Source organism: Narcine bancroftii, chromosome 3, assembly GCF_036971445.1.
Source record: "Narcine bancroftii isolate sNarBan1 chromosome 3, sNarBan1.hap1, whole genome shotgun sequence".
NCBI lineage: Eukaryota > Metazoa > Chordata > Chondrichthyes > Torpediniformes > Narcinidae > Narcine > Narcine bancroftii.
In genome coordinates, this window is record NC_091471.1 from 204464007 (window position 1) to 204491118 (window position 27112).

A 27112-nucleotide genomic window follows, 5' to 3' on the forward strand; every position below is an offset into this window, starting at 1 on the left:
AAACAGGCAGGGTGAAAACTTCAGAGATGAATTATGAACAGAAAATGCTGGGAGCGATGAGCAGATCAGACAGCCTCTGTGGAAAAGGCAATAATTAACAGTTCAGATCGTAACAGAGTGCTTGACCCATCAGTACAGATGGGAATAAATCAGCAACAGGGCAGCACTGAATTTCCTTGCACCCTGACTTCGTCTTTCCAGCAGGCCCAAGTTCCTGCGCATTTAAGCTGTTTGCAAGAAACCAAGTGGCCTTCGCGCGAAATAACCAAAAGAGTTGGAAGTTACGCGCCCCCATCTCACCGGTGAGCTAAGGGAGAAAAGAGGTCCATCCACCGGGAACAAGTTCAGTGTGATTCGGGGGCAGGAATTTGGCCGCGGGACTGTGTGAATCACGACGCCCGCCGCCGTCTCCATGACAACGGCCGCGCGAGGGCTCTCGGGAGAGGCACGGGAACGCGGCGGAGAGCAAGAGTTATGGGGACGATCGGACGCCTTAAATGGTGCATAAGATGTAAGTGATTACAGCTCGGTCCTGGGTGTAGAGTCCACCGGAGCTGTGCAATGTTTTTGTTTTCTGACAGCCTCACCCGCCTGGCCCAGAGGCACATCACCTGAGCGAATATAATTTGTGGCCAAATCCATGCAACAAAATAGCCCTTTCTTTACACGCTGGCCGTTTTTGCCTTCCACACTGGACCACTGTTAACTGGTTTTCTGTGTCCTTTTCACTTGTGTCTTCTTAGTGACACATCGAACACCAGCTCTAAATCCTGATCAATGTATTATGACCTTGATTTAAAAAAAAATAATCATGCCTTATTATAACATATTAAATTTTATGCACAGCACAGTATGGGCCCTTCAGCCCCTGTTCTTGTGCGGACCTATATAAACGTTTATAAAATACCATGGGGAAAGTCGTATAAAACACATAGCCGCCCAATTAATAGAGACCGTGGGAATGTCCTAGCGGCAATAGCACACAATTTATAAAGACCAGAGGAAAGAGCGATGGCGAACCTGCCCTCCCAGAATTCTTTGCAGCAGAGAAAGGGCTGAATACACAGAGCACTCACAGAGGATTTCTCTACCGCTTGAAATTCTGGGACGGCAGATCTGCCATCATGCTCTCTCTCTCTCTCTCAGGCTTTCCCACAGTTCTTTAGAAATTTATGAAGTTTTATATAGGTCAGTAAAGTTATACCTTTTTAATCTTTTGTTTCCTTCACGTTCCTGCACTCACGCAAAACGTTATCAGTGTGTCCCTAGATAGTCCATGCCCCTTTTACATTGGGCTAATCAGCAAGCAGGCATCAGATAATACAACCTACCTAGAGGCACAATCCCCATCGTGATTTGACGCCTGCATGCCAATTAAGGGCTTCACACTGGACCCTTAACCGGTAGATTGGCCGTCAATTACTAGGACAAGGTGCCTGTGTGAAAGGGGCTATTGGAGCAGAAAAGAAGACACAACTCAAAAATGAATAGCATTTTTTTTAAAACAGCTGGAGGAACTCAAGTAACATAAGTGGGAGAAAAAGTATTGCAGATGTTTTGGGTTGGAACGCTTCAACAAGACTGAGTAGGCTCCGAATCAAAACATGGACAATACTCCCCAACCCCTCTGATACTGTTCGACTGGCTAACTTCCTCCAGCAGATTTTTTTTTTGTTCCCGAATTCAGCAACTGCAGTCTAGGATCTAAACCAAATGGAAAATTAGGTAAAGGAATGATAGGTGGAATTTAACTTAGAGAAGTGTATGATGATGAACTCTGGAAAGTTAAACTAGGGCAAGACCAATACAAAATTTGCATCAGCCAGTGGGATATTAGATCCGTGAAAGTGATGGCCCAAATTGACAGGGTGTGATAGTACAGGCCTATCACCAATGTATATAGTTACAGTATCTAGAGTGTAATGACTACTTACAGCGATTGGCTGAGAGCTTAGCCACACCTACTGTCTGGGCCTTAAAGGGTTGTGTCCCTAGCCAGGTCGGATCATTCCGGACTGGTCGGTCACCTGTGAAGAGCTCCTGTCTTTTGCTAATAAAAGCCTTGGTTTGGATCAACGTCTTTGGTTCTTTCGATGAGTTCTACACAGGGCACTGAAGAAGTCATGTTGTATGTTTGCTTTTGTTGGTAATGGTATTAAGTACAAGAGAATGAATGTATTATTACAGCTTTTCAAAATGTTTGTGAGCGACACTTGGAGTAACGTGTGCCAATATGGTCATCCCACTACAGGATGGATATTATTAAGAAAGAGATGAAGCACAAAAGATTCACAGACATGTTACCAGGCGTGAGTTATCAGCAGAGACTGGATAGCAGCGATTGCTTTTCCTAGAGTGAAGGAAACTGAGGTAAAACCTTTCAAAGATTTATAAAAATCATCCCAGACTTTCCTCAGATTAGGGAATTCTAAAAATAGAGGACAGAGATTGAAAGTGAGAGGGGTGGAATTTAAGGGATACCTGAGAAGCAAGGTTTTCACACAGAGAGCTGTGGGCATATGAAATGAATTAAAAACACACAGTTAATGCAGGAGGAACTTAGCCCATCTTGCATAGGAGGTATAGGTATATTACCGACAATTTGGACCGTAGCTGCTCTTCAAGGTTTAAGCAAAAAGCAGGCAGGGATCTCCATAAAGACTGAGAGAGAAAGGTGGAAGAATGGGAGGGGGATGAGTCCAGACCAACAAACCAAAGGTATTAACTGGATATGATAAGAAAGATAATTGATTTTTGCTCTGTCAAAGTGTGATAGCACAGATCTATCACCAATGTACATAGTGTATATAGTTACTGTATCTAGACTGTGCTTACAGCGATTGGCTGAGAGCTAAGCCACACCTAATGTCTGGGCCTTAAAGGGTTGTGTCCCTAGCCGGGTCGGATCATTCCGGACTGGTCGGCCACCTGTGAAGAGCTCCGTCTTTTGCTAATAAAAGCCTTGGTTTGGATCAACAAGTCTTTGGTTCTTTCGACGAGCTCAACACAAAGAAAACAGAGGAAAAAGGGAAGAAAGACAGAACTAGAGGAGAAGAGACGGGGGACAAAGATGAGGGGACGGGGTTTTAACAGAAAATGGAGAAGTCGATGTTAATGCCATCTGGATGGAGGATGCCCAGACAGAATATAAAGTGCAGTTCCTCCAATTTGCCAGTGGTCTCAGTCTGGCAGTGCATGAGACCTTGGACAGATATGTCAGCAAGAGAATGGGGCAAAGGATTGAAATGTGTGGCCACTGGGAGTTCCACGCTATTGCAGTAGACAAAGCCTAGGTACTCAACAAAGTGATCTCCCAGTCTGTGCTGGTCTTTCTGAAGCAAAGGAGACTGCAGTGGTAACACAATATGCAATAGATGACCCATGCAGATTCACAAGTGAATTATTGTTTCACTTGGAAGGAATGCTTTGGGCTCCAATTGGTGGTGAGGGAGGAGGTGTGGGCTCTGATGGAGCAACTCCTGCAGTTACAAGGGTATGTGCCAAAGGGATGATTGATTGGGAGGGAAGGGGTGGATGAGGGCTTCAGGGAGGAGCAGTCCCTGCAGAAGGGGAACAGGGGAAGATGTGTCTCGTGGTGGAAATAGGTTGGACATGGAGGTTGGTGTGGTGGTAGGTGAGGACGAAGGGAATCCTATCCTTGTTGTTTGTGGGGCAGAGAGAGCCAGGGTAGATGTGTGGGTAATGGATGATATGCAGTGAGAGCTGAGTTGTTAGTGCTGTGGGGAAAGCCACACTTTTTGATGAAGGAGGACATCTCAAATGATCTGACATGGAAGTCCTAGTCCTGGGAGCAGATTTTTAAATTTAGACATACAGCACTGTAACAGGCTAATTCAACCCCACAAGTACATGTCACACAATTTACACCCCATTAACCTACACCCTGATACCTTTTTGAAGGGTGGGAGCAAACCAGAGCCACCGGAGAAAACCCACGCAGACATGGGGAGAACATACAAACTCCTTACTGACAGCAGGGGATTTGAACCCAGGTCCGGTCCCAGTTGCTGGAGCTGTAAAGGCATTGCGCTAACTGCTACACCAACCATTTTGCCTTATAATGCGATGGAGACAGAGAATTTGTGAGAAAGGAATGGAATCATTACAGGGAACAGAGTGGGAAGTGGTGTAGTCAAATAGCTGCTTGAGCTGGTAGGTTTGGAGAAGATGTCTGTCAAGAGTTTGTCTCCTGAGATGGAGACAGAGAGATTGAGAAAAGGGAAAGTGTTGCTAGAAATTGCGCAAGTACAACCCAACGAAACAACATTCTCCGATCCTTGGTGCAAAATGTGCAGACATAACACTCTGTGATGGAATATTTGGGAATGTTTTTGGGAAATAAGTTGGTAAAATTAGAGTAGGTTACATACACACTTTAAAACAGATCTTATTTGAAATACTGAAGAATTCATATTCAGTGACTTTACAGAAACCATGGAGAATGCTATCCACATTTCATAAGTAGGTGCTAATTGCAACAAGCAGGAGACACTCTGGCTGTTGATAGCTCTTTGCAAGGGTTTTGACAGAGTGCACAGAAAAGTCTCTCCTGGGTTCTTGTTTTACCTAAAAACAACAGATGGGAGCAGAAGACTGACTCCTATTGTTTGCTGGAGAAGGAGGGGTTTTTTTGCAAGTGAGAGAGAGGACATGTGGTTGGCAGATTTATAAAAATAAATAAATATCGTTTTGTACAAATGTGAATCTTGGATGGTTAGTGTGAGCGGTTCCTTTGGTCGTTCAGCGTTCTCACTGCCACATGGAAAGAAGCTGTTCCTCAGCCTGGTGGTGCTGGCTCTGATACTCCTGTACCTCTTCCTTGATGGGAGCAGCTGAAAAATGTTATGTTCAGGGTGGAAAGGGATCATCAATGAATTTGCGTGCCTTCTTCAGACAATGATCCCGGTATCACAGCAATGGTGGCGGGAGGAAGGGGCTGGGTGTGAGGGAGGGAGAATCCAGTGATCCTTTCGGCCACTCTTATGGTCCTGTGGATTGACTTCTGATCCATTTCTCTGCAGCAACCATGCCACACTGTTATTTAGCCAGTGAGAACGCTCTCAATAGAACTCCTATAGAAGGCTGACATAATGGCAGCTGGTAGCCTTGCCCACTTCAATCTTCTCAGGAAGTGGAGACACTGTCGTACTTTCTTGACAAGTGAGGAGTTGTTGAGTGTCCACGATAGGTCGCTAGTTAAGTGAACTCCAAGGAACTTGGTGCTGTCTACTCTCTCTACTACAGAGTTGTTTATATGTAGTGGAGGGTGGTCGTTCCTGGTCCTCCTGAAGTTCATGATCATCTCCTTCGTCTTGTCCACATTGAGATTCAGGTTGTTACTCTTGCACCATTTCATGAGATTTTCCACCTCTTCTCTGTAGTGTGATTCATCATTGTTGCTGATGAGACCAACTACTTTTGTGCCATCTGCAAACCTGATGACACTTTTGGAGCTAGATCTGGCAATGCAGTTGTGAATCAGTAGCACAAACTAGAGTGAGCTAAGCATACAGTTCTGAGATGCGCCAATGCTCGATATTCTGCTACCGACCCAGACAGACTGACGCGTTTCCCTTAGGAAGTCCAAGATTCAATTACAGAGAGAGGTGTTGAGTCCTAGTAAGGACAGCTTCTCCACAAGCCTCTAGGGAATGATCATATTTAACACCAAGCTGGTCAATAACAGTATATGAGGTGTCGTTCTCCAGGTGGCCCAAGATGTAATGAAGCGACAAGGCTATAGCAGTCGGCAAGCTCATCATGGGTGCACGAGGCAGCACTAAAGTATTCGTCAATGTAGCAGAGGAAGAGTTGAAGGGCCTTGCCTTGTTTAGGCTTGTAGCATGAAATTGTTCCACATAGTCAACAAAATGACAGGTATAGGTTGAGCTAATGTAGGTATTCATGACTACTTGTTTGACTTGGAGAAAGTCAAATCAGAAGTTACTGAGGGTGAGAATAAGTTCTGCTAGTCGAAGGAGGGTGGTGGTGGTAGGGTCTGTTGTCAAGAAAGAAACAAAGGGTTTTGAAGCCTTCAGTATTGGGGATGGAAGTGTATAGTGATTGGATGTCCATGGTAAAGATGAGGCAGTTGAGTTCAGGGATCGGAAGTGTTGAAGTGATGGAGGTCATGTAAAACATCCCTAATGTAGGTGGGGAGGGAATGGACCTAGGGGCATAAAGGAGTTGAAGAAAGAGGCTACTAGTTCAGTGGGGCAGGGCACATGGAAATGAAGGGTTTGCTGAGACAATTGAGTTTGTGATTCTTGGGGAGGAGTTAGAAATGGACAGTGTGTGGTTGGGAAACAATAAGGTTGGAGGTCGTGCCAGGGAGATATCTGGAACTGATGAGTTTAGATAGTTTGACGAGTTTTCATGGGGTCCTGTTTGAGGGGTAAATAAGTGGAGGTGTCTGAGAGTTGTTGTCAGACTTCAAACCCATTTCTATTCTCAGTCCCATTCCCTTGCTGACATGTCTGTCCATAGTCTCATGTACTTTCTGACTGAGATCACCTTGCAAATTAGAGGAGCAGCATAGTTGGCTTAGTCGTTAGTGCAACGCCTTTACAGTGCCAGTGATCGGGACTGGGATTCAAAACCTGAGCTGTCCGTAATGAGTTTGTACATTCTCCCCCGGGGGCTCCAGTTTCCTCTCACCATTTGAAATTTAACAGGGGTTGTAGTTTAATTGAGTATAAATTGGACAGCACAGGCTCTTCGGTGGAAATGGCTTGTTACCATGCTGTATGTCTGAAGTTTTAAAAAATTAACACATTTTCCGTCTTGTCACCCTCCAACTGGGTGGCATTAACATTAACTTCTCCGGTTTCCATTAAAACCTTTCCTTCCCCTCCACTCCCCATTTCTCAGAGCCAAAAACAAACCCCGTTCCCCAGTGAGATCAATTCTCACCTTTCCTCTCTCCTGTCCTCTTATCATACTATTGGTATACACTCCTCTCCCTCTTATTCTTCCACCTTTCTCACCCAGTTTTTATTGCGATTTCTGCCTGCATTTTGCTTATACTTTGAAGAAGGGCTCAGGTCCAAAACATCAGTAATATATCTTTACCTCCTTTGGATGCTGCAAGACAGGCTAAGTTCTTCCATGTGAAATAAATTGCCAGAGGAGGTGGTAGATGTAGATGCAATTATAATGTTTTAAAGACAGATGGATGTATATGATAGCTTTAGATGGATATAAATCAAACTTAGCCAATTGACACTGGTTCAGATAGGCACGTTGGTCAGTATGGATGAGTTGGGTTGATGGACCAGTTTATATGATGTGAAACTGTGACTCTTTGATGCAAAGTGGATGCAATATTAATAATAAAGATAAATAAACAAATATCTAGTATCACAGTTACCTTAGGACTTAAGTGAAACCTGACAGTCAACAGACACTGTGATTGTAGTAAAAACACAGAAATACTGGAGAAATTCATCTGATCTCGCAGCATCCCATAGGAGGTAAATATGTATAACCAATGTTTTGGACCTGAGGCCTTTCTCAAGGTATGAACAAAAAAAAGACAGGTGTCTATATCAAAAAGTTGGGAAAAAGGGAAGAATAGGAGGGGGAGGAGTACAGACCAACAGACAAAAAGTGTTAATTGGATATGATAATTGGATAGGAGAGAGAAAAAGTAAGAATTGATGGGGGAAGGAGGTTTGTTTTTGACTCTGAAATGAAACAGTAGAGGGGGGAGAGAGAGAGAGAGAGAGAGAGAGCTAAAGGAATTATGGGGGGTGGAATGGGAAACTGGAGAAGTTGATGTTAATTTCATCCAGTTGGAGGTGCCCAGATGGAATATGAGGTATTGTTCCTCCAATTTATAATTGATCTCAGTCTCGCAATGCATGAGACGTAATAGACATGTTAGCAGGGAGTGGGACAGGGAATTGAAATGGGTGACCCCGAGGAGATCCATGCTATTGTGGCGGACAGTCCGAGGTGCTCACCAAAGTTGTCGTCAATGTAGTGGAAGAAGTGTTGAGGAGCCTTGCTTGTGAAGGCTTGTAGCATGGATTGCTTCACATAACCAATAAAAAGGCAGACATAGCTGAGGCCCATGTGGGTACCCATGGATACCCATTTGACTTGGAGGAAGTGGGATGAGTTAAAGGGGGTTATTGAGGATAAAAACAACTTCTGCCAGTGGAAGAGGATAGTGGCAGAGGGGGACTGGTTGGGTCTGTTGTTGAGAAAGAAATGAAGAGCTGTAAGGCCTTTGGTATGAGTAATGGAAGTGTATAGTGATTTGGATGTCGATGGTAAAGATGTAGTGGTTGAGTTCAGGGAAATGGTTGATGTGATGGAGGTCATGTGAAGATTCTTGGATGTAGGTGGGGAGGGACTGGACCAGGACAACAAAGCGGAGTGGATTTAAATAGATACCAGTTCGGTAGGGCAGGACCACGTGGAAATGATAGGTTTTGCTAGGACATTTGGATTTGTAGATCTTGGGTAGGAGATAGAAAGTGGCAGTGTGGGGTTGGAAAACAATGAGGTTAGAGGCCATGCTAGGGAGATGACTGGAAGAGATAAGTTCAGAGATAGTGCGTGATACAGTGGTTTGGTGGGGTCATGTTGGAGGGGCTACTAAGATGGAGGTGTCTGAGAGATGTTGTCTGGCTTCAGTCCATATAGAGGTCAGAGAGCCAGACCACAACAGTGTCACCCTTGTCTACAGGTTTGATGGTGAGGTTGGGGTTAGTGCATAGAGAGAGAAGGCCCATACGTTCCAAGGGAGTGAGATTGGAATGAGTAACAAGAGTGGTGAAGGGTGATGTCTCAGTTACAGTTGGAAATATAAAGGTCCAGAACAGGCACAAGGCCAGAATGAGGTGTCCAGGATGAGGAAGAAGGTTTAAAGCAGGAGAATGGATCGGTAGTGGGGAGTGGAGAATCCTTTTGTAGAAGTGATGGAAAAGCCATTGGAAGGAGAGTTTAGCATCATGATGTGTGTGGAACTCGTTGAGGTGTGGGCGAAGGGTGATGAAGGTGAAGGCTCTACTGAGGACAGAGCATTCCATCTCCAAGAGGGGAAGTTCAGAGAGGATGGTGAAGACAGCAGGAGTGACAGGGAGGGACCATGGATTGGAGGATGTTGGGGATGAGGTGTTGGAGGAGGATGGGGTTGATCAGGAGGTGGAGGATTGGAAGGATCAAAGTCAGGGAGGGGAGGGTTAGGGAAATCAGATGGGGGAGGTGAGGGTGTGACGGGCCAGAGAGATAGAGCGCACAATAGAGGTTTGGTCATGTGAGCCACTGATGCTAGGGTGAAAGTTTGCATCACAGGTTTGGCACTGTGGTTGATATGGGAGTTCGCGACGAAGGCTCAGACCTGAAGGTTGCTTGGGCCAAGGAGGGAAATCACGATGGAATCTCGATCCAGTCTCGATCCAGTAGGTCACTGGGGCCAAATTGGAGACTCACATCAGGAGCTCAGTCCTGTAAGATCTGGGTGGAAACTCGTGGGAGGTAACGGGCGGGAGTCTCCAGGAAGGCAAAATTCCAATCCTTGATAAATACTAGGTGAGGGTAGAGCCGGTGGTTGAACGTGTGGATCTGGCAGAGGAGAGGATCGTGGTGGGTAAGGTACAGAGCTGTGGTAGCCAGAGAACAAGACTCCTCTGGTATCTGTGCAATGAGGTTAAGATGGTCCTCAGGATATGTCGAGAGAAACGAATAGAGCAGGGGTCAATGCAGTGCCGCTATCTGAGATCCTAGTGGGGGACAAACTGGCAGGCCTTCCCACCAAATGCCCCCTTGGCATCTACCTCTGTGACCACAGGAGATACTTCATTAATGCCCACACCTCCTCCCTCACCACCAGTCAGAGCTCCAAATAGTCCTTCCAAGTGAGGCAACACTTCACTTTGTGAATCTGCAGGGGCCATCTACTGCATCTAGTGCTCCTGTTGTGGTATCCTCTACATCGGAGAGACTGGACACTGACTGGGAGATCGCTCTGTTGAGCACCTCAGTCTGTCTACCGCAATAGCATGGATCTCCTAGTGGCCACACATTTCAATTCCCTGTCCCATTCCCTTGTTTGACATATCTGTCCATGGTCTCATGGATGGCACAGTAATTCAGCACAGGCTAAAAGTTACCTTCTGTTGCCTTCTATGGATGCTGCGAGACCGGCTGAGTTTTTACTCATGGATCTAATACTTTTGAATAGACATACCACCTCCTCAGTTATCGGGTACAATGGAAAATGTGCTGACCAGCTGCATCATGGCCTGGTATGGGGACACCAGTACATTTGAGTGGAAAGCTATAAAAGGGACTGGACACAGACCATTACACCACAGGCAAAACTCTTCCCACCATTTAGAAAATCTATATGGAACATTGCCATTGGAGAGCAACAACAATCATCAAGGATCCACTCCACCCAGGGCATGCTCAGTTCTTGCTGCTGCCATCAGGAAGGAGGTATAGATGCCACAAGAGTCACACCACTAGGTTCAGGAACAGGCACTACCCCTCCGCCATCAGACTCCTAAACAACAAACTCAGTCAGAGACTCATTTAAGGACTCTTACTTTGAACATTATTTATTACTGAATATTTATTTTTTTCTGAATTGTTCAATCAGTTTGTTTACATTTCTTTATTTATATTTTTCTCTTTTATATGTGTATCTTTCTTTGGGGGTCTTGTTACAGTTATTGATAAGTGGTAATTCTGCGTTGCCTGCAGACAAAAGAATCTCAGGGTTGTATGTGATGTCATGTATGTACTCTGACAATAAATTTAAACTTTTAATTTTTGTCTATGTATTCTTTTGTTTCAATCTAATATTAATATTAGAAAATATAGTTGCACATAACAATGAACTTGAATATCAGACCTTTGGGAGCAAAAATCTGTCAGTGAAATGCTGATTTGATGTAAGCTTTATCAACTTGGACAATGTATTTACACTACATTTTCAGATATCCAAAAAGCTTTGGACAGATGTTTTTCAGTTAACTGGATTTTTTGCAGCAGAATACTTGTATCGGCCGTCGCTGATCCCCAACAGCTCCCCACCACCATCCCCAATCCCTGACACCTCCCCACCACCATCGCCGATCCTGCCCAGAAGCCCAAGATCCCCACTCCTGTCTGAAAGGCCACTCTCCTTAATGACGCCAGGACAGCAGAGAAACAAGTACAGTAGAGAGTAAAGAAGAAATGGAAAGAGAGAGGGGAGGGAGTTCCTGAAATGAGGATAATCTCCCCATGCGCTGCCTGACCCGCCAACTTCCTCTAGTCGCATACTAATGTAATGGATCGAGATTCCAGCCTGTTTCTCTGAGCCAGCTCCAGCCATTCAGCGCCTGTCTTTCCAGCTGATTCTGAGCTCTGTTGTTACCAAACTGGCGCTTACAGCCCGTCAGAGCCCCACTTTAGCACATTGGGTGAAAAAAAAATTCAACTTGTGACATCATGTTGCCACAAGAAAAAAAGTTCGGTTAACTGAGCTTTTCGGTTAACTGATTATCAGATAATCGGAAAAGTACTGTAGTACCATGTGCTTAATGCATATGAAGCAGAAATAACCCTCAGATTTGAGCTATTTAAAGGGTCCCATTGTCACTTGCATATTTCGTGAGTACCTCAGTCAATTTAATTTGTGTGGAGCAGAAGTTTATGCTGAGGTAAAAAAGAATTATATTTATATTCCCTGTGTATAAGAGTTCTGGTAGATCCTGATAATGACCTGTTACTCATCATAGAATTGATATTATTGTTCTCTATACAAATATTTAACCAAATGTGGTCTTTGTTACTAAAGGCGCACTGCCAACTGCATAGACGGAAGAGAAGATGCAAAGTTAAAAAAATGTGAAACAAAATTTTTCGGGAGAGATATCCAGATACAATCAAGGTTTTCTATCTTGGGTTTAAATAAAGAACTTATTGAACTTTGTGTGGCTTACAGCTCAGAAGAGAAAGCAAATCTGTAGGTATTTATAAATGATGTTACTGGATGCAGCCAGGGAGAGTGTTTTGTTGAGGACCTTCGCTCTGTTCGCTGCAACAGCAAAGGCGTCCCAGTGGTCAACTATTTTAATTCCACACACCTTTTCCACACCACCATGCCTGCCATGGCCTCGTGCTATCAAACCGAGGCCATCCGCAAATTGGTGGAACAATACCTTATATTCCTTCTTGGTATTCTGCAACCTGATGACATTGACATTAACTTCCAATTTCCATAAACCCTCTCCCCCATATCTCTTTCCCTATTCCTCTGTCTCCTCACCCCTTTCACCACCTCTTATCAGCGAGCTACCCTATGTCCTTATCACTTCTCAGCATTTTTCTCTTCCACCCTCTCATCTGCATCTACCTATTACAGTGGCCCATACTCCTTCCCCTCTTTCCTCTTGCTTCCTCCACCTTTTTATTCAGGCACCTGCCTGTTTTGTTCTTATTCCTGATAAAGGGCCCAGGCCCGAACATTGGTTACCCTTTATCTTCTTTACATGGATGCTGCTATGACTTGCTGAGTTTCTCCAGCACATTTGTGTATTGCATTTTATCCAGTATCTTCAAGTTTTCTTGTTGAGTGTCACTGTAATGATCATCTTCTGTCCAATCATGCATTTGTAACTTCCAAAAAGTTGTTGGCTGGCTCAGGGTTAGGGTTAGGGTCAACTAGAAGTTCTATGTTTTTCAAAGGAATTTTTGCATTACTGGTATTGAGTCTGAGGATTTATGGCATGTCCAAGTATTAATGCATTCACTGATTTAGGTGCCATTGGTCCAAGCACTATTTTTTAATGTTATGACATGAGTGTTAATTGCCTAAATTATATGGAACACAATTTAAAATGTATCAAAGTGATTTTGATGGAACCTTCTCGCATATATTGTTCTCGGACTATCATGGAATATCCAAATGTAATATATGGTAAATATGTGGTGTCCTTAATATTGTCTACTTTTCATCGGCATGCACGGAAGTGTCTAACATATAGAATGACATGGAAATAAATAGGACCATAGAACATTACAGCGCATAAACAGGCCCTTTGCCCTTTCTGTGCTGAACTACAGTGCCCTCCATAATGTTTGGGACGGATACATTTTTTCATTTATTTGCCCCTGTGTTCCACAATTTTAAATTTGAAATCAAACAATTCACATGTGATATAAGTGCACATTCCAGATTTTATAAAAATCTATTTGTTTACAATTTGGTTTGACCATGTAGAAATTACAGCTCTTTTTATACATTGTCCCCTCATTTCACAGCACCATATTTGGGACATAATGGTATGTATATTAAATAGTCATGTTTAGTTCTTTGTTGCCTATCTCGTGCATGCAATGACTGCTTGAAGTCTGTGATTCATAGACATCACAAGGTGATGAGCATCTTGGGGGATGAGCTGCCAGGCTTCCTCTGCAGCCATCTTCAGCTCTTGATTGTTTTGAGGTTTGTCCCCTTAAGTTTTCTCTTCAGTATATGGAAGGCATGCTCATTTGGATTTAGCTCAGATGACTGATTTGGCCATTCAAGAACTTTCCAGTTTTTAGCTTTGAAAAACTCCTATGTTGCTTCAACAGTATGTTTGGGATCATTGTCTTGCTGTAGGATGAAGCGCCGTCAATGAGTTTGGAGGCAATTGCTTGAACTTGAGCAGATAAGCTATTTCTATACACCTAAGAATTCATTTTGTCACTGCTATCAGCAGTTATATCATCAATGAAGATAAGTGTGCCAGTACCTATAGCAGTCATACATGCCAAAGCCATAACATCCCTTCCATTATGTTTAACAGATAAGGTGGTACGCTTTGGATCTTGTGTAGTTACTTTATGCCTCCACACTTTGCTCTTGCCATCACCCTGATACTGATTAATCTTGGTATCATCTGTCCAGAATTTTGCAGGCTCTTTTAAATACTTCTTGGCAAACTGTATTCTGGACCTCCTGTTTCTGTAGCTAACTAGCGATTTGCATCTTACAGTGTAGCCTCTGTATTTCTGTTCATGAAGTCTTCTGCAGACAGTACCCATTGACACATCCACATCTGACTCCTGAAGAGTGTTATTTATCGGTTGGACAGGTTTTTGGGGATTTTTCTTCATTATGCAGAGAATTCTTTCCTTAGCCTACCATTCCCTTTGTGATTACTGAGCTCACCAATTGTTCTCCTTAATGATGTTCCAAAGAGATGATTTTGGTAAACCTAAGTTTTGGGTGATGTCTCTTACTGTTTTATTCTTGTTTTTAGACTCCTAATGGGTTCCTTGACTTTCATTGGCACAACTCTGGTCCTCATGTTGAAAAATGGCAACTTCAGACTCTGACTCCAAAGGTAATCAAAAGCTAGAAAGCAAGCCAAGCTCCCTCATACCTGCACCAATGAAGCAATTAAACATACTTGAGTAATCACAAACAGCTGTGAAGCCAAATGCCCCAAACATTATTGTATCCTGAAATGAGGGACTATGTATAAAAAGTGCTGTAACGCTACATAGCCAAACCAAAATGTATACAAATAACCTTGGATAAAATTAGAATGTGTACTTCAATCACATATGGATTGTTTGATTACAAATTTAAAACTGTAGAATACAGGAGCACATAAAAGAAAAAAATGTCTTTGTCCCATAGATTATGGAGGGCACTACTTTTTTCTGTCTAGTCCCACTGACCTGCACCTAGCCCATAGCCTCCATAGTCCTCTCATCCATATGTACCTTTCCAAATTCTTCTTAAATGTTAAAACTGAGCCTACATTCACCACCTCAGCTGGCAGCTCCTTCCACCCTTGGAAGTTCCCCCAAATGTTCCCCCTAAACTTTTCCCCTTTCATCCTTAACCCATGTCCTTTGATACATGTCTTACCCTCAGTGGAAAAAGCCTACCTGCATTTACTCTGTCTATACTCATAATTTTAAATATCTCTATCAAATATTCCCTCATTTTTCTATGCTCCAGGGAAAAAAGTCCAAGACTGTTTAACCTTTCCCTGTAACTCAGTTCCCAGTAACTCCTATACTCAATACTTTGATTTGTGATGGCCAATGTGCTAAAACCTCTTTACAACTATCTCCCTGTGACACCATTTTCAGGGAATGATGTAACTGTATTCCCAGATCCCTCTGTTCTACTCCATTCCTCATTGCCATACCATTTACCATGAATGTCCTTTTTTGGTTTGTCCTTTCAAAATGCAACACCTCACACTTGTCTGCATTAAATTCTATTTTTCACTCATTTTTCCAGCTGGTCCAGATCCCTCTGCAAACTTTGAAAACCTTCTTCGCTGTCCACAATTTCTCCAATCTTTATGTCATCTGCAAACTTGCTGATCCAATTTACCACATTATCATTAAGGTCACAGCACTGAGCAGTGAGGCACATTCCTAGTCATAGTCCTCAATCCAAGAAGCAATCATCCACAACCATACTCTGGCTTTCCCATATAGCCAATGACAAAAACAGTTTACTGCCTCACCATGAATATCGAGCATCTGACTAACCTCCCATATGGGTTCTTCTCAAGGGCTTTACTAAAGTCCATGTAGACAACATCCATTTCCTTCAACAACTTTCCTGGTGACCTCCATGAAAAACTCTATCAGATTGGTTAAACACGACCTACCCCGCACAAAGCCATGTTGACTAACCCTAATAAGTGCTTGGCTATCCAAACACAGTAAAATCCCCATTATCCAGCATCTATGGGAATGCAGGCGTTCTGTGTGTGCCACACAGTGTGTGTTTCTTTGTAGTGGTCGGCTACATAAAGTTCACTTTAATCAAGTAATTCCCTTAATTTACAAAATTTAAACTTAAACCCCATTCAGTGGCACTGTAACCGTTGCACTAACCATGCCAACATTATTTTAATCCACCCTCCTGTTAGTTTACAGATAAAGCCATACCAATATACCTAATACTAAAAAAGATATAGACTCTTACTAGGCAGACACCCACAACAGCAGTGTGAGTATAAAACAGCTTTAATAAACTAATATATACACTAAGAGGTCCTGTCTGCAAGACAAACCTGGAAGGCTAGACTGTAGCTCTGGACTGCTTTATATACAAGGTCACCGGGATGACCCCTGGTGACCTAGTGGTGTAATTACATATCACCACAGGCAGGAATAGGGAGACACTTTGGGAGAGTCGCCCAAGCAATGAATAAAACCAGCTGGCTATTCATCCTGGGTACTGCCATTTTATTCAAACACAACTTTATTGAAACTTTATTCAACAGCTGCTGCGAATGGGGCATGACTAAAACACTCCACTGGCTGAATGTTTGCTCCCAAGGGATTGTGTATTGCTTCAGAGAACTTATACTTTTATTTAAAATTATTCTTATTCATCTAAATATTTATTTATTGTTGATTATTTGAGTTTCCGGTTGATTCAGTGCATTTGTATACCTGATCTCTTAGAACCCCTTCCAATAATTTGCCTACTGCTGACATCAGACTCACTGGTCTATAATATCCAAGATTACTTTTGGAGCCTTTTTTAAATAATGGAACAACATGAGCTCCCTCCAAGCGTCCAGCACCACATTTTAAATATTTCTGTCAGAGTCCCTGAAATTTCTCCACTAGCCTCCCTCAAGGTCCGAGGGAATAACTTGTCAGGCCCTGGGGATTCAGCCACCCTTATTTGCTTTAAGAGAGCAGCACTTCCTCCTCTTCAATCAGTATCGGCTCCATTATCTCACTGCTTGTTTTCCTTACCTCACACAACTCTGTGATTGTTTCTTGAGTAAATATTGATGCAAAAAAACGCATTTAAGATCTCACCCATCATCTTTTGCTCCATACAAAGCCATCCACTATGATTTTCAAGGGGACCAGTTTTGTCCATTACCATCCTTTTGCTCTTAATATATCTGTAGAACCCCTTAGGATTTTCCTTCACATTGTCTGCCAAAGCAACTTCTCATCTTCCTGATTTCTTTCTTTGGGTTTTTCTCGCATTTTTTATACTTTTCAAGTACCTAATTTGCTCCATCTTCTTCAGAAGCAGATCCCCAATATCCCTTGAAAACCAAGGTTCCCTGTACCTGTTAACTTTGCCTTCAATCTGACAGGAACATGCAAACTCTGTTCTTTCAGAATTTCACCTTTGAAGGTCTTCCACATATCTTGTACATCCTTGCCAAAAAACAACTAATCCCAATCCATACATTCTAGATACTTTCTCATTTCCTCAAAATTGGCCTTCCTCCAATTTAGAATCATAACCTGAGGCCCAGACCTATACTTCTCCATAATTAATTTGAAACTAATGGCATTAAGATCATTGGACCCAAAATTTTCCCCAACACATACTCTGTCACCTGTCCAGTCTCGTTTCCAAATAGGAGATCCAATATTGCACTCTCTCTAGTTGATACCTCTATGTATTGATTTAGAAAACTTTCATGACACATTTCACAAACTCCAAGTCATTTAGCCCTTTTATGGTATGGGGCACCCAATCAATATGTGGAAAGTTAAAATCTCCTACTATTACAACTTTATTTCTTGCAGCTGTCTGCTATCTCTCTGCAGATTTACTCCTCCAATATTTGACTATTGGGCTGTCTATAATACAACTCCACGAGTGTGGTCATATCTTTTCCATTCCTCAGCTCCACCCATATAGCCTCAGTAGATGAGTTGGTCTGTCCTGCCTGAGCATAGTTGTGATAATTTTCCTGACGATCAATGCCACTTCTCTGCCTGTCACGTGTTTTAAGCAATGGGAACCCAGAACATTGAGCTGACATTGTTGTTCCTCCTGCAACCAAGTTTCACTAATGTTTCACTAATGTCAACAATGTCATAATTCCTCGTGCCAATGCGTCTAAGCTCATCTGCCTTTCCTACAACTTGCATTGAAATGGATGCATTTGAGAACATTTCCAGCACATGCAAACCTTTGACTTCTAATGTTACACGCAATTATCACATCATTTCTTCCCTTCTCCACTCCCCTATCTACTCTGGCACTGTGGTTCCCATCCCCCTGCAAATCTAGTTTAAAAACCCCCAGAGCAGCATTAGAAAATGTTTCCACAAAGGTATTAATTTCCCTCTAGTTCAGATGTAAACCATCTTGTCGGAACAGGTCCCACCTTCACTGGAATAGAGGCCAATGATCTAGAATCCTGAAGCCATCCCTTCTGCACAATGTCCCTAGCCACATATTTAGCTGCATTATCCTCATATTTCTAACCTCACTAGCATGAGGCATGGTTAGGAATCCTGAGATCACAACCCTGAAGGTCCTGACCTTCAACTTCATGTCTAAATCTCTGAACACTTTTTGCAAGACCTCCACCCTTCCTACCTACATCATTGGTAGGAGCTGCACCTGGATTCACTTCTCCCAGATGAAGTCGTTAGGGATACTGCTGGCTTCCCTGACTATCCACATTCTGCAAGAAGAGCATTCTCCTACCTTGGCTGCCATTCCCACTATCTATGACTAGAGGAAAACAATATATAAGTAAAACCTGCCCTTACCTGTGGCTACCAGATGGATATATTTAATTCTTCAAATAGGATGGCCCTTACTTACTTCAACTCCTGCACTACCACCTCAGCCCCTTGAGCCAAAAGCCTTAACACTCTGACGATGACCGCTCCCTCTAATATCTCTGTGCACAATATGCACTTTTGACCAGGAGTCTCCCAAGTGGTCGATATCAACACCTGGGAGTCGATGGGACTATCTAAGGGGTCAATAAATGCATGCAGGTCAAAATGGGGAGAGGGCAATTGAACTTTTGAGGTCGAAAGCTGACATTTTGTATAATAAAAATACATAAATTACAATTTCTGATGCATTTTCTGATTTATATATAATTAGATTTTATTGTCTATTTAATATTCTGTTTACTGAAACATAATGATAATAGTTATAATTTATTATTAGTTCGAATCACAAGACCTGTTTTCACATGGATGAATTGACTTGGATTTTCTTTACTCATATGCTCTATTTTTTAAAAATACTCGATAAACGTATTAACTATATTGTTCATCATTATTATTCTAACATTTTAAAACATTTTAGCTTAACCTTAGCTTTATTTTCAAGTACATAATGAAAATCTGGGTTGTGGTAATGCTAGGCTGAGTATCTTGGCCACGTCATTTATTATCCAATGGCACCAACTAGTCCAGAGACAGTCCAGTGCATATTCGACACCCATAGCTATTGGAATGGTGTCAGTGAACTGATAGCTGTGCATTTACTGTGTACATTTGCTATATTTCTAGTAAGCACAATGGCGGTCGCTAATGCTAAGAATAAGTGCCGACAATATTCATAATAGTATTTGAAATTTGGATTTGTACCTTCGTTTACTAATGAAACAACGTCTATGCGCCTGTTATATGAAAAGTCTTTCAGTAATTATGCCATGAAGCCTGAGAAGATAAAAGACCACCTTGAAAGGATTCACTCTGATAAGAAAAACAAAGATCTTGATTTTTTTTAAGGCACTGAAAGAAAGAAAATCAGAAATCAACCAAATTTAGATATTTTTTAAAACACTTGCCAGTGCTGATAATGAAGGAGGACTGAAGGCATTTCCCTTAATATAGCAAAGAAAGGAAAATCGTATACCTTTGGTGAGGAGAACATAATGCCAGCAATTAAAGATGTGATTGAAAATGTTATGAAGAAAGACTCCCAACCTGTTATAAATGCATGCCAGTAAGTGAAAATACAGAGCAATGATGCATTGATGAGATGGCTGATGATGTGGAGGAAACCTTGGCATCTGAACTTCAACATTGCAAGTTTTCCATCCAACTCGATGAAACAACTTTCAGCAGTTGAAATATTCTCATGGTCTACGTGGAGTATGTGGACCCATCAATATGTGACGAGTTGAAAAAGTGTAAGAACCATCTGTTCTATTCAAAATTTAATGAAATTTCTGCAAGGTAAAGATGTTACAATTATTCAATCCTGAACAATCCTAATAGGTTTCCAAGTCAAAATATGCCTATTTAAATCTTCATTGGCATGAAGAGATTTTAAGTATTTTTTAAACTTGCAGCAATTGGAAGAAGATGAAAATACTTAAGACTGTGATCTGGAGATATACATAAAGCACCTTGAAAAATTAAGGGAAGACTTTAAAGTACGTTTTGAAGACCTGGAGAACATGCATATACCTGATTGGAATATTACACTGTTTGATTTGGAAGTGGAAAAAGTAGCCATTGAATCTCAATTAGAATATGAACTCGTTGATATGTGTGTGGATCTCAAAGCTAAATTATTGTTCAAAAGTAAAAACCTCAGTGACTATTAGAGCGATGTAAACACTGCTACTAAATACCCCAAGCTTCACGCTGCTGAAGATCCAACTGCGCTGGGTAGGTTACATCTCCAGAATGGAGGACCATCGCCTTCCCAAGATCGTGTTATATGGCGAGCTCTCCATTGGCCACCGAGACAGAGGTGCACCAAAGAAGAGGTACAAGGACTGCCTAAAGAACTCTCCTGGTGCCTACCACATTGACCACCGCCAGTGGGCTGATATTTCCTCAAACCGTGCATCTTGGCACCTCAGTTCAGCGGGCAGCAACCTCCTTTGAAGAAGACCGCAGAGCCCACCTCACTGACAAAAGACAAAGGAGGAAAAACCCAACACCAAACCCCAACCCACCAATTTTCCCTTGCCACTGCTGCAACCGTGTCTGCCTGTCCCGCATCGGACTTGTCAGCCACAAACGAGCCTGCAGCTGACGTGGACATTACCCCTCCATAAATCTTCGTCCGCGAAGCCAAGCCAAAGAAATACCCCAAGCTTAGTACAGTGGTTGAGCCATTTTTACTTGCTTCCCCAAGTTTGTACATGATTGAAGCTGGTTTTAGCCATGCAAATATGGTTATAAGAAAGCAGAGGAACAGATTAAACCTGGAAGACTTATGACTAAAACTCACCAATCTCCAACCAAAGCAAGGCTTGGTATGCAGATTCCCTCACTAATTCATATGGAAACTGCATGACATCCTAGCTATTTATTTATTTGTACATGCTGAGGGATACAATGAAGGATCAAGAATTCCATAAAGGGGGTCAAAGGTCTAAAAAGTTTGGGGGGCCCTGCTTTAGACCATATTTGGAAGATTTACTGAAAAGGAAAAGGATAAATGAGACACAACTGGTTTAATCTAAAGCACCTGTTTTCATAAGTTTTATTTATATAGCATATAAGTTTAGATCGGCAGTTCAATCCAGTCCTGAGTCAACTTTTAAATGGGATATAATGCCTGTTGAAGTGGGCTTGGCAAAATGTGTATCTTGACTATAATCAACAAGTCACTCACTTCATGAAGTCACTGTGATTGTGGCAAAAACACCAAAATGCAGGAGGAACTCAGCTTTCCTTTTCAGCATCTATTGGAGAACAAAAATATATTGCCAACATTTCAGGACTGAGCCCTTCAAGGAAAAATCAGAAAAGGCAGAAGGAGTAAACTTCAGAAAGTCTCAGAATTCAAAAGGTGTTAATTGGATGTGAGAAGGGATGAGGTAGAATTTATCATGTCTGTGTGAAATGAGACAGGGAATGGAGAGAAAACGGGTGAAACAGGGGGTGTGGGTGGGGTGTTCAATGAAAGCCAGAGAAGTCAATATTAATGGCATCCGGTTGGAGGGTGCCCAGTCAGAAGATGAGGTGTTGTTCCTCCAATTTATGGGTGGTCACTGTCTGGCAGTACCTGAGACTATGGACAGACATTTTGGCAAGGGAATGGGATGGAGAATTGAAATGTGTGGCCACTGGGAAATCCATACTATTGTGACCGTCAGAGCTAAGGTGCTCAACAAAGCAATCTCCCAATCTCCAATGTAGGGGAGACCACAGCATGAGCACTGGATGCAGTAGATGACCCCTGCAGATTCACAAGTGAGTGTCACTTCACTTAGAAGGGCTGTTTGGGTCTCCATCGCATCTGCACCCAAGATGAGGACTTCATGCCAGATCATCAGAATGTCCTCTTCCTTCAAACAACATGGTTTCCCTCTACAACCACCAACTCAGCACTCACCCACGTATCCTCCATTACCCGCACATCTGCCCTGGCCACCTTCTCCCAACATGCAACAAGAACAGGATTCCCTTTGTCCTCACCTACCACCCCACCAGCCTCCGCATCCAACACATCCTCGTCTGCTATTTCAGCCACCTACTACGTGATCCCACCACTAAACACATATTCCCCTCTCCTCCCTTATCCACCTTTGGCAGGGGCCACTCCCTCCATGACTCCCTTGTCCACTCCTCCCTTCCCACCAATTGTCCCTTTGGGCCCTATCCTTATGAGTGCAGGAGATGCTCCACTTGCGCCCACACCTCCTCCCTCAACAGTCCTTCCAACTGAAGCAACATTTCACTTGTGAATCTGCAAGGATCCTGCTGTGGTCTCCTCTACATTGGAGAGACTGGATGCAGACTGGGAGATCGCTTTGTTGAGTATCTTGGCTCTGTCCACTGCAAAATAGCATGGATCTCCTAGTGGCCACCCATTTCAATTCCCCATTCCATTCCCTTGCCAAAATGTCTGTCTATGGTTTCATGTACTGCCAGACTGAGACCACCCGTAATTTGAAGGAACAACACCTCATCTTCTGACTGGGAACCCTCCAACTGGATAGCATTAAACTTCTCTGGCTTTTGTTGAAATCCCCACCCACACCCCCGGTTTCACCTGTTTTTTTTTCTCCATTCCCTGTCTCGTTTCACTCAGACATGATCATTTCTACCTCGTCCCTTCTCACATCCAATTAACACCTTTTGTTGGTCTGGATTCTTCCCCTATTGTTTGAAGTTTGAGACTTTCTGATTTATCCTGCTTCTGCCTTTTCTGATTTTTTTCCATGAAGGGCTCAGGCCTGAAACATGGGGAATATCTTTGTCTCCTATAGAGGCTGAAAAGACCAAGTGAGTTCCTCCAGCATTCCAATGTGTTAACTCACTTCATGAAACCTAACTCTAAATTAACTGGTCTTGTTTTGGCTTTAGAAAAGGCTGAAGAAACATTTCCGAGGAGATGAAAAATTAGACACCCAGTCTAATTCATCCAGTATGAATTTATTGTTAACTAACTGGACACAAAGCTCCTGAATAAAGCTCATATGGTTTATTGCTCACCATTTCTGGTGCATTTCTCAAGATTATTAATCTCTCTGATGCAGAAATTGATTTGAACAAATCAGAAGGCAAAAGTGAAAGCAAGATACTGCAGATGTTGAAAATCTGAAATAAAAACAATGCTGGAATTTTCAGTAATTAATTTAATCAGAATTTTGCTTATGAACAGAAGTTAACCATATAAACTATTTTTAAAAATTAAGATCTGGTTAGAACAGAAGAAAAAAAAAGATGTTGACTTTTTAAAAAAAAATGCTTTGTATCATAATTTGCCATGTATGGGCTGAAAATGGAAAAAGAGTAAATTCCTCAGTAACATCAAGAAAGGAATTGGAAATAAAGATAATAATCAAGATATCATTTATTTAATATGTTTTACATCACAATTTGTCAAGTAAGTACTTTAGGAGTGTGATCACTGTTTCAAAATATAAATTTGCCATCCAACTATTGCACAGCAAGCTCTCACAAATATCAATGCTATTATTGTTTTAGATTTAGAAATATTGATTGAGAGTCAAATATAGTCCGATAGGAGATGCAGAGTTGATTGATCATTAATATCCAAAGGATGTGCCACTCCAATATGAGGTTTGCAAAAGTTGTGTGAGCATTTCAGATCTATGTAAATGTATAACTCTCTATGTTTACTAACTATTAAATAAAGATCTGGATCCACTGCAATTTGCCCATCATCACAATCGCTCCACAGCAGATGCAATATCACTGCCACTCCCCTCAGCTCTGGATTACCTTGTAAACAGCAATTCGTGAATTCAATTCTGCTCTTCATTGATGACAGCTCGGTCTTGAATACCATTATTCCCTCAGTGGTGCTCAAGAAGCTACAAACTCTAGGCCTCTGTACCCCCCTCTGCAACTGGATCCTTCATTTTCTCATTGGAAGACCACAGTCAGTACGAATTGGAAACAACGTCCCCTCACTGATCTTCAACACAGCCACACCCCAAGAATGCATGCTTAGCCCACTGCTCTACTCATGATACACCCAAGACTGTGTGGCCAGGCAAAATTCCAATACCATCTACCAAGTTTGCCGATGACACCGCAGTTGTCAGCAGAATCACAAACGCCAACGAGGAAGCTTACAGGAGGGAGGGAGATCAGCTCGTTGAATGGTGCAACGACCACAATCTTGTGCTCAATGTCAGCAAAACAAGGAGAGGATTGTGGACTTGAGTAGGAAGTCAGAGGAACATGACCCAGGCTCAGTGGTGAGTGGTAATATCTCTGAGGATCTGTCCTGGACCCTCCACATTGAAGGCTCCCCAGCGGCTATACTTTGTGAGGTGTCTGAGACGGTTTGGTATGTCATCGAAGATTCTAGTAAACCTCTACAGGTGAACCATGGGGAACATTCAGGCTTGTTGCATCACCGCCTGGTATGAAGGCGCCAACTCTCAGGACAAGAATAAACTCTAGAGGGTTGTTAACTCGGCCTGCGACATCACAAGCACCAGATGTCACTCCATCGAGGCATCTACATAAGGCGGTGTCTTAAAAACAAGCCTCTATCCTCGTAAAGGCCCCCACCACCCAAGCCATACCCTCTTCACTCTGCTCCCATCGGGGAAAAGGTACAGGAGCCTAAAGATGAGCACTCAACGGCACAACCTTAGCTTCTTCCCTACTGCCATCAGATTCCTGAATAATCAATGAACCAAAGACGCTGCCTTACTTTTTGTGCACTATTATTGATATTATTTTTATAGTAATGTCATACTTATGTTTGTGTGAAATATAAAGTTTTCACAATCACTACTCTGGAGACAAAGTCTTGGAGAACAGGTTCAGCTTTATTTTGAGTCTTCAAAGTCGGGTGTCCCTGGTCTGGAGACACACCGGAGGTTCAGAATCATCACTTTTTTGTACAGTCCCGTGCTCAACATCACCCCACCTTCATTTACCTTCTTCCAATCAGAATCCCAATACATTACAACATTCTCCTTTTCCCTTCCATCAATACAGGTATCACTCAGTTCCTCCCTCTTCATACATCGCATGTTATGTTAATTAGTTCATTCCCTCCTTAGGGGCGCCCAAGTTAATATTCATGTCTCTATTAAGCAAGCGCAGTACTAGCTATAGACTACCTTAGGTCACTGTACCAGCCCGAACCAGATCCTTGCATCCTTGGGGCTCCTGATAAGAAGAGGCCTAATAGCTAGTATTGTCTGTTTTCAAACTCTCATCTATATTCTTTGCATTCCATCCCTTTTCAGAGAATGGTGTGAGGTTAGTGCGAGTTTAATCATCTTCAACCATATTTCACAGTTTGTATTATGAAGCTGTTGCAAAACACCAAATTTCCTTACTTGTTCATGACAATAAATTCAGATTCTGATATTGCAGATTGATTATCTGGCTTTGAATTGTAATTATGACTAATATTGTAGCTCATTCCTTCAGGGCTTGATTGTTGGATATTTAAAAAGAGTAAATTAGAAGTAATTACTTTTCCTTCTGCCTCTCTTTTTTCTTTCTTAACCAGCTTCACGTAATTTGCCGTTGGACCATCTGCGTGGAAATTACTCTATCTGATTGACTAAGGAACTGCATAGTTCCTTGCCATGGTCACATTGATGAAAGCTGATTTAATCTGCTGCTACTTTATCAGTTTGCATTTCCCATGTTTTCATGAAAATATGGAAGCTGGAGTAATAAATAGATTTATGTCATTTTTAATTTTCCAACTTATTTGATTTGGTCAAACACAATATTTAATTAATCTCAATCTTGACATTCTAAATAAACATGCAATCAACTAATTTTCTACAGTATTTTTGCTTCATACAGTACTTAATTTTAATTGAATGAGACATTCTTTTATTTCTTGACAATGCTGTTAGAAGGTACCTTATGATGTTTTACTGAATTAAAGTACCTTATATAAGTTGTTGATCATAATGAATTTTGCACCCCATAATTAAAGCTGATGTTAATCTTAGATACTTGTAATTATTCCACTTTGAAAATATAACCTATCATATTATGAGGGAAGCTTTATGGTTTGTTGGCCACACAGCAGCAGAAGACTTTTGCAAGGGATTTTTTAAAATTTAAGTACAAGCTTTCCTTAGATGAAGAAAAAACACAATAAGAGAAAATTTGCAATAAATTTAAAGTAAGCATATCAATCAGAATTCTTCAACAGCCGGATTATGTGTTGAGCTTTTGAATAATTAGAGGATGTGCTGGTTTGGAACATAATAGAACTAGTCTTGATAACACTTTCCATGGTTGACATCAATTATTACAGCCTACTTTCTCTCTTGTGCCTCTAGCCACTAAAGATCTTTTCAGATGAAAGATCTATTAATTTCATACACTTATCACAAAGTTTGACTTGCAAAGATTATTGCTTACACAACAAATTTCTCAGATTCTTTCCAAAATCATACAACCTTTTGGTAGTACTGTTATGACTTTTTAAAACTTAAACCATGTGTGATGTTCATGCTATTAACAATGTATGCACAAAAATGAAAGAATGACTTAGAAAATTAATCTTTGTAATTTCTTATGTAGCAAAATGAGTCAGATTAAGTTTTTTTTTAGTTTTTACAATGGATTTATTCATAAGTTCATAACAGGATTACATTATTAATAGTATGTGCTGAACTTGAGAAACACCAGTACTTCTCATTTAAAAAAAAAATCAGGGCTTGTCATTCTCCAAAATAAATCTTTCTCAATAAACATGTTATAGAGAAAAAGAAATACACAACATGGGGTACTCAACCATGGTACTACAATAATCACATCAGCACCAATTCCATATAAACTGTTCTTGTATGAGAGGGTGAATCAACACAAACATAACATAAAAATTGATGGAATGAGTAGAGGTATCTAGGGTATTTAAACCCCAGGGAAGGATGCATTATGGCCAATGTAAGAAGGGAAATTG

General features: G+C 41.9%; 1 protein-coding gene and 1 long non-coding RNA gene across 13 annotated transcripts in view; one reads left to right on the forward strand and one right to left on the reverse strand.

The window, feature by feature from the left end:
• The window catches only part of ttc29 (tetratricopeptide repeat domain 29), a 445918-nt gene extending 444635 nt beyond the window's left edge, over window positions 1-1283 (reverse strand). For 8 of the 9 annotated variants that reach the window (XR_011354088.1, XR_011354086.1, XR_011354087.1 and 5 more), the window contains exon 1: window positions 301-415. Coding sequence is in view for 5 of the 9 variants with exons in the window: in XM_069926383.1 (XP_069782484.1) it covers window positions 301-329 (29 nt within the window). In the remaining 4 variants the exon portion in view is untranslated. Of the gene's footprint in view, window positions 1-300; window positions 416-1204 lie in introns of those variants that run through there. The other variant, XM_069926381.1, reaches the window with a different exon arrangement.
• Window positions 123-27112, forward strand: part of LOC138758046 (uncharacterized) — a 55072-nt gene continuing 28082 nt past the window's right edge. Inside the window, exons 1-4 of one of the 4 annotated variants that reach the window (XR_011354091.1) lie at window positions 123-511; window positions 2252-2370; window positions 14271-14354; window positions 25694-25928. This is a non-coding gene — a long non-coding RNA (uncharacterized lncRNA). Of the gene's footprint in view, window positions 512-2251; window positions 2371-14270; window positions 14572-25693; window positions 25929-27112 lie in introns of those variants that run through there. The other 3 variants (XR_011354092.1, XR_011354090.1, XR_011354089.1) reach the window with 3 other exon arrangements.